Here is a 12,651-nt window from a genome sequence, read left to right as displayed (position 1 = left end):
TCAACGATATTTCAATAATATCGCCGCATTGATATCATCAAAGTTTTGTTTATTAGAAAAAAATTATTTCAATTTTTTTTTTCACGGCCATATGGTTCTATTTAGTGTTCAATTTGTCATTGATAATATTGATAATATCTCGATATTATCGATATCGCAATATGCGCGATATTGGGACCACAATCTTTCATTTCCTTTCCAATTGTTGATGATTTCTTGGTGAAATATCATATGTTGTTGATATTTTGCAATATCAATGGATGTTTGGATGGAAGGTTGGATGGTTAAATAGGCCAAATGGAATGGTTGGACTGATTTCTTACAACAACACATGCTTTTAAGGTCCCATTAAATGGAAACTTGTTATGTATGCATTCTTTTTGCAAATTTTTTTTTTTTTTTAATTTCTAAATATGCAAATATGTACATTTTAACATCTCCTGAAGTTTCACTGAAAATTCCACCATTTTTCACATGTTTCCCCGCATTTCCGGTTATCAGCGATATTATCGGCGATATCAATATTGTTTCCGTATCCTTGGCTAATGAAACTTGTAGCAATACCGATACTTTGAACACTGGTTGCCATTATGGCCACTGTAATCATTATGGAATACCTTGACTATATTTCTTTTATATGAAGTGGGCATAAATTGTAGAATATTGACCTTCCGATATGCATAAACAATTTGTCGAACATTTAATATGACTGAAAGGAATAACATCAGTAGGACACTTTATGCATTGTAGAGAAGGAACACGGCATTCCACATGACAGAAAGAAACATCATCTCACGTCTATAAACAAAAATAATAATAATAAAGGAAAAAAAAATTAACAGAAATAAATCAAGGTTCATTAAATTCACATTAAGGTTACTTGCCTTTTAAATTGTATAAGAATCCAGCGGAAGCAAAAGAAGTAGTTCAAGCAATCAGCCTGCTTTAGATAATTGTGCAATGGGCTGTCTAGTAACTCCACCAACTGCAACAAAAATACATAGTGAAAGTCATTTAACGATAAATCTAAATACTAAGAAGAATTATCTACTCATCTAAAGATAAATCTAATTATTTAAGAAGAATTATCTACTTATCTAAAGATAAATCTAAATATTTAAGAAGAATTTACTGTGCATTCATGCAATAAGAAGTTAAATAAAAGCTGAAGCCAGAGTGACCATATATTTGCACAATTAGGCAAACATGAGTTATTCAGCAAGAGAATCAAAACTAGAAACATGGTCTGAAATCTTGGTATCGGGGCATATTATACTGTTTCCTGAACAGTCTATTAGTACATTCTGGATGATGCCCGTTACATATCATCTGTAACATTATGAACCTCCTATGATTTAGTGACATGTTGGTGGCAACGCCTTTCTCAAAATCCAAGCCCATTGATAACTAGTATGCATTCAGCCCTCTAAACGGGTATGCTAAATTTACTGAAATAATTATTCTAAAAATTCTCCACGGTAATTTTTTTCAGAGAATTCTCTGTATATGTTTTATGGAAAAAGTATAAGCAATACTTGTAGAATAGAAAACAACATAGCACAATAGGATACTGTCAAATTGTATCCTACAAATACTCAGAAAGTTTCTTGTAACAGTTACCAGCACATATCATGCTGATGCCGGTTCACTAAGGATGTTCCGGTACCTGGGTATCTTAGTGTAGTGGTATCCAGTGTTTTAAGTACTGATGATATCGGCCGACATATCCCATGATATATCTTGTATCCCACCTGTGCGATACGAAATGCACTAGTAGGATATATCCAGTGTTTGAAGTATTCGTATCGCTACAAGTTTCGTTGGATAGGGATACGGAAACAATATCGATATCGCTGATAACCGTAAATGCTGGAAAACATGGAAAAATGGTAGAATTTTCAGTCAAACTTCAGGAGATTATAAAATACACATATTTGCGTATTTAGAAATAAAAAATTTACAAAAAGAATGTATACACAATAAGTTTTCATTTAATGGGGGCTTAAAAGCATGTATCGTCGTAAGAAACTGTCTAACCATTCCATCGATCCCATCTAACCATCCAATCATCCATCCAACTTTCCATCAATATTGCAGAATATCAACAACTCACAATCTTTTGCCAAGAAATCATCAACAACTAGAAAGAAAATGAAAGATTGTGGTCTTGATATCGAGCATGTTGGGATAATGATAATATTGAGATGTTATCAATATTAGCAACGACAAATTGAAAACTGCATACAACAATGTGCTCATTAAAAAATTTGAAATAGATTTTTTTTAATAAACGAACTTTTTGAGATAACTCTAGATTGATCATATTGTTGAAATATTGCCGATACACTTGTGATAGAAGTATCATTACACAGTCAGAAGTTTTGGCGATACATTGGCGATATCGATACATTGGCAATACAAGCGATGCCTGGAATTTACAGAATTGAAAATATTGGAGATGTCAATACATTGCCGATATTTAGAGATACATTGTTGATGTCTGGAATTTCTAAACTACTAGTGTTATTAGTATCGCTACTAGTGTTATCAGTATCGCCAAGCTAGAGATAACGATAATATTGGAGATATTTCGATAATATCGGAGATACGTAATATCTCAAGGGTGCGATATGTAACACAATACCGATATTTCGAACAACTGGTGGTATCTACATGAAATTGTGTGACATCCTGAGCCATTTGAGTTATTATTTGATGGAAAAATGCAGAGCCAATGCCCATCACAGCTTTGGGCTCTGAGTCCTAGAATTTAGGACGCTAGCAACATGAGACCGAAGTATCAAGCGGCAGAAAGACATGTCCATGAGACACTGGGACCACTTGAAGCAAGAACATTCACTTGGAATAGAAGACTGCCCAAAAAATGGTATTGGAAAAAAAAAAAAAAAGGTTATGTAATGGCCATAATGGCCATTATGGTAATTGTGGCACCTGTTAGGCGATACAGGGCTGTAACACCCATTCTAAAAAAAAAAAAAATGCCCGTGATAGGTCGATATGGGGCTATAATGGACTAGTACGGGCCAGTAACGGCCAGATATGGGGGCCAATGCATTTTCTTCCTTGAAAAAAAAATACTTTAATGGCCATTACGGCCACCATTATAAATGTGTGCATTTTAGTCAATAGGGTCAACAAATTTTGTTGTGGTCACCCTCTAGATCATGAGAAAACTCTTTCATTAGGTCATACTATTATACTAGTACTACCCAAGGGTTTAAAACATAAAATAACCATATCATAAAGAATATGACAAGTGAAAAATATGAGGATGATTCTGAAATTTTAAGGAATGAAGTGTAATGTTACAGTTGTCATTTCTCATCTACTTACAATAGTCAATTGTTACGTTGATAAAAACAAAAACAAAACAAAAAAAAAAAAAGTTGTGGGATCATCCTGTACAACTAAAAATTAAATGCTTAGATCATTCTAGTTTATTAAAACTACAAATGCTATGGATTATGTTTCACATGTACATATTTAAGTTGTACGCCTATACATATATCATGTATATATCCAGAGTCCATACCTTCAACAATGCCAAAAGTTGGGAATGCATGCCATTTTGATCGCGATCGAAATTGGGTCCAAGACGTTCCATCAGGGCAACAAAACACCAAAATGACTCTGATTCATTCCCCATTACAAACAGTATAGGAGACAAAAGATCACTCATGCCCTGAAAAGTAGGTGATACATAATTAGAAAAATAATGACCATAGCAATGTCATTTGAGCGCATATGATGAAAACAACCAAGCAGAGATTTCTTATAAAATAGTTATACCAACAACAACATCATCACCATCAATTTTCTAGGATATGAAATGGATAGCTACGTACAACTTTTTGCAAGAAATCTAAACGTAGGGAATCCAATACAAACATTTACTATAAAATAAAATAAAAATTGATGGAGAGAATTATTGGTTAACTAAGGGGCTGTTTGATAGAACTTATTTTCAGCACTTGTCACTGAAATTGAAACTTTTCAGTGATTTTCACTGATTCGGATCGTTTGGTAAATCCAACTTATCAAGTGCTTAAAGTAATTTTCACTGAAAATATGGGTCTTCTTTTCAGCTCTCCTGGCTTTCACTTAGGTGCTGTTTGGTAAACCGAAAAAAAAGGTCTGAAAATTAATTTTAGTACTTACAAGTAATGGAAAATCTGTTTGGTAATTTGTATGAAAAAAGTTCTGATATCTGAAAATAGGCACTTTTTTTTTTTTTTTTTTCACAAACTTGCTTGGTAAACATAAACTACAAATGTCTGAAAATTGGCAATTTGTCATATTTGCCCATATTGTTCAAATTTCTATCTTCCGTGGAGTACGAGATGAAACCTGTTATTGCCATGCCTCCAAATTTGGCACACCTATGCCCATTCCAATAAGATTTTAATACTTTCCCGTCAAAAAAAGCCAAGTAGATGAATAGTTGCCACATACAGTAACGTGAATTGATTGTTTAAGGAGGCTAATAGATGATACTCGTTCCAAGGATATGCACTGTATGTTCAGATTTTCAGCTTCTACATGTGGCCTTTAGTTCTGTAGTCAAAGCACATCGGTGAGACAGGCCACACGATTGATGGAATCCATTTTAGATGGAGAAATAACTAAAATATCATACTGGTCGGTGCTTTGCGGACCCCACCATAATCTATGTTTTTTTAATCAATGCAGTCAATCCATTTTTCCAGCTAATTTTAGGGCATGAGCCCAAATGAGGCAGATCCAAACATCAGTTGGACCACACCCCAAAAAACATTGGTGATTGCCGTCCACCATTAGAAACTTCTTGGGGCCAGCAAGAGTTTTGGATCAAGCTGATATTTGTGTTTTCCCTTAATCTAGGTCTTTGTGACATAATCAACAGGTTGGATGGCAAACAAACATTACGGTGGGCCATAGGAAGTTTTCAATGGTGGGCATTCAATCATCACTATTTTCCTGTGGTGTGGTCCACCTGAGATTCGAATCTGCTTCATTTTTGGGCTCCCTAAAATGAGCTGGTAAAATGGATGGACAACGTGGATAAAATACATACATCATGGTGGGGCGGATAGAACACCGTCTAGTACCGATGTGCCTACTTGGCTTTGAATAGGTTCCTCGACCATCCAAAAAAAAATGAGGTGGCCCACATAGATGTCTATGTGAAATGCACGTGGTCCCACCATTTTGCCAACTTATTTTAGGGCATGAGCCCAAAAATGAGGCAGATTGAAATCTCACGTAGACCACACCGAAGGAAATAGTGGTGATTGTTGCCCACCATTAAAAACTTCTTAGGGGCTATAAAAGTTCTAGGTCAAGCTGATATTTGTGTTTTCCCATCATCTAAGTCTTCGTGACCTAATCAACAGGTTGGGTGGCAAATAAACATGACAGTGGGGCCTTAGGAAGTTTTCAATGGTGGGCGTTCATTCACCATTGTTTTCCTATGATGTTGTCCACCTGAGATTCAGATCTTCCTTATTTTTTGGCTCATGCCCTAAAATGAGCCAACAAAATGGATGGATGGCGTGGATAAAACACATACATCATAGTGAGGCCCATAGAGCACCGTCTAGCGTCGTGGCTACTGGCATTGTCAGTGTGCAATACATGTTCGTATTGATAGTCCTCAACCTTCCAAATAAATGAGGTGGCCCACCTTGATGTCTATGTGAAATCCATGTTGTTTCACCATTTTGCTAGCTTATTTGAGGGCATGAGCCCAAAAATGAGGCAGATCTATATCTTAGCTTGACCACACCATAGGAAACTATGGTAATTGAATGCCCACCATTAAAAACTTCTTGGGGGCCACAAAAGTCTTGGATGAAGCTGATATTGTGTTTTCCCTTTATCTAGGTCTGTGTGACCTAATCAACAAGTTGGATGGCAAACAAACATTAAAGTGGGCCCTAAGAAATTTTTAATGGTGGGCGTTCAATCACCACTGTTTTCCTATGGTGTGTGGTCCACCTGAGATTTGGATCTGCTTCATTTTTAGGATCATGCCCTAGTGTGATCTGGAAAAACTGATGGACGGCTTAGATATACAACACATACATCAAGGTGGGCTCCACGGTCAGGGAAACACCCACTAACGATGTTACATGGTAACACCTATTCCACTCCAACGTGCTTGGATTGTGTAGTGTAGAACATAGTGAAACTGCGTGGATTGTGTACCACAGCACGCGAAAGCTTGGCGAAACTTAGAATTACGGCTAAGTCCTAGAGGGGGGAGTGAATAGGATCACTAAAAAGTCTTTGCCTAATTAAACAACTTTCCAATTAAAATAATTAAGGCAAGTAACACTTAGGCTTCCAAGCCAAGTGGGTCCAATGACATATACTACAATAGATGCAACAATATAAGCAACTAGTCTATAAGCGAGATAGATATTTTGTGTCTGCGTAATCAATTAAATGCCTAGCATACAATCCATTCAAGCATTCATATAATTCAACTAATTAAACTCATAAGCATGAATAGAAATGTGCATAAATGACAATTACAAACACAAGCATATATAGCGGTTCGGCTACTTGCCTACTCCTCTCCCGGCAGATGCACACTCCTCAAGTGTACCTGATTTCATTATCCCGATGGTTTTAAATCAGGTTCACCTCTAACCTTTACAAGCGTACACTCCCGTCGGAGGCCTACACAAGGAATTGACGCACGTACACTCTCATGTCGGAGGAATACATACACACCCATGTTTCCACCCGTGTCGGTAATTCTCATGGAGACTTGGTTTTCTATCAGCTAACTAACAACCACTAGCGGTCCTAATCCAAGCACTTACATTTACTCCCACCGAAGGCTCCCACAGAGACTAACACGTACACATTGTGTCGATTGAATTTGGTCCACACAAGAACCCGGGTCCTACAATCCTACACAAGAAAATAGTATATGGACTCTAAATAGACAACCTTGTCGGATCGAGCCCCGTTGATGCGCGTTACTTGAGATGCTTGATCGTTGCTCTCCCATTCTTCAATTAACTTCTCAATTGCTTTCACGACCATTGATGTAAATGCTTCAGCTCCTATGATCAATCGTTTTACATTTTATGCTTCAATTAGGTGACCAAGGCAATGAAAGGATTGTTGAATCACCTACAAATAATGGGATAGTTGTTTTTCAATAGGGATTCACCTATATGGGTATTCTATAAGATTTAGACAAGGATATACATATAGACTTAGTGTCTAATCTCTAGAAATGGGAGAGTTCATCCACATCTTCATAATGGAGCTTGGAATACTCATTAGAGTGATTAATCACAAGAACATTGGCATGAACCTCTTTGGTATAGAGTCTAGAAGAGGGATTAAGAGTGGAGAATCACCCGGGCTCTATTTGTACCAAAACCCATAAAAACGTCCAAATATCGAATGGCCTATATAAAGGATTTGAGTTCCAATGATTATATAACGGGCAGAAAACGACATTGTCGATCGATCGAGCACCCCTTCAATAGGATCGAAAGTCATGTGATATGATCGAGAAATTCCAGATTAAATACAATTTGCTTACTGGACATTTCTGGTTGTCTTCTATCAATCGAGCTTTGGAGATTTGATCGATCGAGGGTTCGCTTGAGACCCATCGATGGTATGTTGATGGAATTGAGATTCACTTGAAAATTAATGTTTGGGCTATGTTTTTTACATCAGCTTTGCACTTCTTTAAAGCCCAACTAAGCATGTTTCGCTTGTTTTCCTTAGGCCGAAGGATGATCAATTACAGGTTTACCTATTAAGAAATGGATCATCTAGATGTTAAGGTTGTTCTGGGTTTAAAGTTAGGGTCACCAAGGCACCTGAATTTACCTGTTCCTTCACTCCTCGATGCTTCATGTCCTCTTGTGTCTTCAGTCATCAGCTTCCAAGGGCTTGATTGACAAACTGACACGCTGACCCACGTGATTGATAAATAGGTAGACAAATAAGTGCACTAACACACAACACCTAGGTTGCTACCATATTGATGTGTGAAAGCTCTATGGGCCCAACCATGATGTATGTGTTATATCCACACCATTCATCCGTTTTATCATTTCATTTTCGAGCATGAGCCGAAAAATGAGGTAGATCTAAAGCTCAAGTGGACCACACCACAGAAAATAGTGGGGATGGAATGCCTACCATTGGAAACTTCTTAGGGGTACAAAAGTTTTGGATCAAGTTAATGTTTGAGCTTTCCCTTCATCCAGGTCTATGTGACCTTATGAACAAGTTGAATGGCAAACAAAAATAAAAAAATAAAAATAAATTACAGTGGGCCATAGGACGTTTCAACAATGGGCGTAATTGTCCCCATTGCTTTCTGCTGCAGTCCACGGGAGCTTTGGATATGCCTCATTTTCTGGCTCAAGCCCTAAAATGATCTGGCAAAATGGATGGACGGTGTGGATATGACACATACATCATGGTGGGGCCCACAGAACTTTCCCACGTTCGAATGTAATACATTTTCAAAGCCTGAAAGGGTATTATTGTCCTTTCAACATTTTGGTAGGGATATTTTCGTCAACAGTCATCCAAAAAGTTAAAAGAAAATCACTTACCAAATTTAGTGATAATTGATAAGTGAGAGTCGTTGAAAAAAAAATAAAACCTATCGATTTTAAGTGATTTTTAACATTAAGTACTTAATCTTTTATCTTTATCAAATGGTCTGAATTCCCAAAATCACTAAAAATGGCAATTTTCGGTGATAAGTCTTGAAATTAAGTTTTACCAAATGGCACCTTAATGTTGAAGGTTGAATGCTAAAAGTGGTGGTGACTTGTAATTTCTTTTTCACTTTCGACTAAAATAATCTTAAAATTATTTCAAAATTACAATTCAGCACTTAAATTAATTTTCAGAGCTTATTTTTCAGTTTATCAAACGGCACCTAAAAGTTTGATACTTTTTTTAAGTTTATTAAATGGTGTAGGCGTGTAGGCAACAAAATACATCCATCAATCACATTGTTTATATCAAACCCTAGCACCAAAATCACATCCCAAAACACGCCAATCCAAGAATAGAGATTCTTTAACTAAAAACAAAGGTATATCAATGCAAAAAACAGTGAATGATCAAAGCTCTCACCCAAATTGATGGCCTAGATCACGGGCCACACTTGCCAATACTTGCACTTGCACAAAACCCTCGAAGGGGGTTGATACCCAAGGCATAGAGAAGAGAAAAACATCCTAAGAAGTTGTGGATGACTTTTCCTTATTGAGTTTTATATGTGGGAAACAAAAGATAAGCCATGACTAGCATATATAATCCTAGATTTTGTGCATGCCCCTTGACTATTTGACATATCGGGTACCTCCACATGCTTAGCCACATCTTTCCTCAGTCATGGACAATAGTACTTTTCCATAATCAATGCGAGACTCTAATCTCAACCCTCATACCGTCGATAATGACCCTACATGAATCTCTGCCAATAGCTTCTCCTGAAAAGAATAATCTGAGATCTACAATCTTGTAGTGTAAGACACATTACTATTTTCCTATATCGAACAAAGTGAGCCATTCTAGAAAATTGATCCACAATAACAAAAATAGAATTGTTACCACGTTGTTGCGTACGCAGCATCCCCAATATGAAATCCATGCTCATGTCCACCAATGGTGCCTAAGGAGTAAGTAATAGCATATATAATCCTAGATTTTGTGCATGCCCCTTGACTGTTTGACATATCGGGTACCTCCACATGCTTACTTTTCCATAATCAATGCGAGACTCTAATCTCAACCCTCATACCGTCGATAATGGCCCTACATGAATCTATGCCAATAGCTTCTCTTGAAAAGAATAATCTGAGATCTACAATCTTGTGCCTCAAAAGAGAAACCCATCCAGTAAAGTATATTCTCCTTGCTACTCTCTCTATTCTCGACCAAATCTGCACAAAATCCTGGTCATCGATATACATATCCATGAAGCAATCAAAGCCAACCAGCTTGGCTTGCAATGGAGGCAATAAGCTCCTCTTGCACCCATACCCAGTTTCAAAGTGAAGATGAATTCCCATTTCGTGTGCCGCCAATTATTTTTGCTGCCCATTCATACTTCAAAGCTTTGTGCTTGGAAAGAAAAAAATAAAAACTCGCATTGCACCAAGTAATGTCTCCAATGATAGAAAGCCCAGACAATAGCATAGAACTCCACATCATATGTAGATGACCACACCCTTACACCACTTAATTGCTCACTGTATAAGTCTATCAGCCAACCATTTTGGCCGGTACCACCCTAATACCGGATGTGTCCCAATCCACTTGGAACACCTTATTGAGGCGTGCCAAAGCTAAATAGGTGCTTTTGTCAATTACTTCTTCATGGTATTAAAACTCTATTATGTTGCTATAGACCACCCAAATTATTCGTTCTTCAAGTATTCTACCAAAGGAGCTGCCAACGTACTAAAGTTTCTGATTAATCGGCAATAGAAAGTAGCCAACTTGCGGAAACTCTACACATGATGTGTCTTAAGTGTGGGACATTCCTGCACCGCTCACACCTTCTCTAGATCCACAGTAATAGGATTTGTACCCACTGCAAAGCCAAGAAACCATTGTTTCAAATAGCACCCGCAGAGTCGCGGTAGCATACACTACGTAGCGTAGCGTAGTGTGGTCGTAGCACTACATAGCGTCCCAAATAGTGTAAATCCCCTGTAGCGTACGCTACAGCTATGTAGCGCATAGCGTCTATAGCGTAAGCTACAATGTATTTTTTTATTATTTTTTTCATGTTTTCTTTGTTTCTAATGTTGAGGAATGTGACACTTGTATTATACTTGATACTTTTAACCCATGGGATTTTTATTTCTTTTCATAATTGTGACTAGTGGTTTCAATTAGACATTATTAATTAAAGTGCTTTGCTTAGAAAGTTGTTGACGTGATAATTATTTGATTTGGCTTATATATGTGGATTGGCTTTTGATAAATGATAACTAATAACTTTTTTGAACATGCTTATAATTGATAAAATGAATCATCTTTTAGGCATTTAAATATATATATATATATATATATATATATATATATATATATATATATACATACATATATATATATATATTCTTTTTTTTCACTATTTATTATATTTATCCTATTTTTAAATTATTATTTTAAAAAAAAAAGTATCGTGTAGCTTATGCTACACGCTATGTATTTATGCTACACGCTATAGAGTGCTGAGCGCTATGCATCACGCTACCACTATTTAAAACACTGCAAGAAACACAACCCGATCCTTCTCCAAACTATATATTTTTTTATTAGCAATTAACATATAAATGCCCCCATCTCAAAGTGTCACATATACTCCATAGAAGAAGAAATGGGTGTGAAAATCCGAATTGTAGACTGGGATGTCATCGAAATATACCACTATAAACTTTCCAAATAATGGTTGTAGCACCCAGTCCATCACCATCATGAACATGCTTTGGTGCGTAAAAGCACCAAATGGCATCACCAACCATTTGTAAAATCCCACCACCGCTGCAAAGCTCCTTGATTGGTAGAAGAGACAACTCCCACCACTAATGCAAAGCTCTCGAATGCCCCACCACGTGTTCGCCTATATGCCCCCCGACCCAAAAAGAACATTGGACGGTGCTCCATTTCCACCCACCCCAACTTTGTAACTCTCCAACATAGCGTGACCCCTCTTCTATTGTGAAGCTTTTCCCCCCATCTATAAGGAATTCTCTCTCTCTCTCTCTCTCTCTCTCTCTCTCTCTCTCTCTCTCTCTTCGCCGATGACGATAGGGACGAGACCCAGATCTTCCAACACCCTCTTCTTCTGTACATAGATTCTGGCAACACTAATCTCCTCTCCTCCTTCTATCGTAAGATCAATGGCAATAAACTCTCCTAGGAAGGAGCCTAGCGCAATAAAGGTCTCCATGAACCAAGCTCCAAGGAGATGCCCCATAATAGAAACTAGATGTCCTCAACACCAAAAACCGAGCTCTCCACCCACTTGAGAACAACCACCACTCATTGTTTAAGAGGGAACCCACAATGATGACCTTGTCCAAATTGGCTTCCGGCTGTAGAGAGATTAATACCTCATTTTCCCCAAGAGACATGAGGATGAAGTTCTCCAACTCGCAAAAGGCTCTCAACCAAGCCTTGATTTCTTCTAGAGGCAGCAAGCTTTGAATGAGCCACCAGAGACGATTGCAGAACACTCAAGGCATTCTCCACCACCCTTACGTCGACCTTCACCTTCAGAACCCTAGTTGTCTCCTCCTTCCGAACCCACCTTTTCTCCATCGGAAGCTTATCCCCTCCCAACTTTGAATATGCACCTTTAACCATCTTTGGGTCCGACTCCAACGCCATAATCCTTCTTCAACACCACACCTTCGATTGGCCTCGTATCCAAGGGCCTTTCCGTGACCACGTCTCGTAAGGATTTAGAACCAAACCACCTACCCAGTAGCTCACATCTCCACCTTCTCACTCGTTGTCATCTTGACTACCTTGGACCATCCCTCTCCCTTTTGACGAAGTTCTCCCTCCAAAACTCTTACTGTTCAACTAGGCCAATCTCGAGCCACTCTGATGTAGAGCGGGTCACGGATAGTTTCA

General features: G+C 37.8%; 1 protein-coding gene across 5 annotated transcripts in view; it reads right to left on the bottom strand.

Annotated features, from left to right (window-relative positions):
- Window positions 1-12,651, bottom strand: part of LOC131258346 (uncharacterized) — a 111,368-nt gene that overhangs the window by 27,005 nt on the left and 71,712 nt on the right. For 3 of the 5 annotated variants that reach the window (XM_058259604.1, XM_058259605.1, XM_058259607.1), the window contains 2 exons: window positions 3,554-3,703; window positions 885-985 (listed from right to left, as the gene is read on the bottom strand). In XM_058259604.1, coding sequence (XP_058115587.1) covers window positions 885-985; window positions 3,554-3,703 — 251 coding nt within the window. The remainder of the gene's footprint in view (window positions 1-884; window positions 986-3,553; window positions 3,704-12,651) is intronic. The other 2 variants (XM_058259606.1, XM_058259608.1) reach the window with 2 other exon arrangements.

The sequence above is a fragment of the Magnolia sinica genome, chromosome 10 (assembly GCF_029962835.1).
Source record: "Magnolia sinica isolate HGM2019 chromosome 10, MsV1, whole genome shotgun sequence".
Taxonomy (NCBI): Eukaryota; Viridiplantae; Streptophyta; class Magnoliopsida; order Magnoliales; family Magnoliaceae; genus Magnolia; species Magnolia sinica.
The sequence above is the reverse complement of the archived record's forward strand: the minus strand, read 5'-3'. Positions and strand labels throughout refer to the sequence as shown.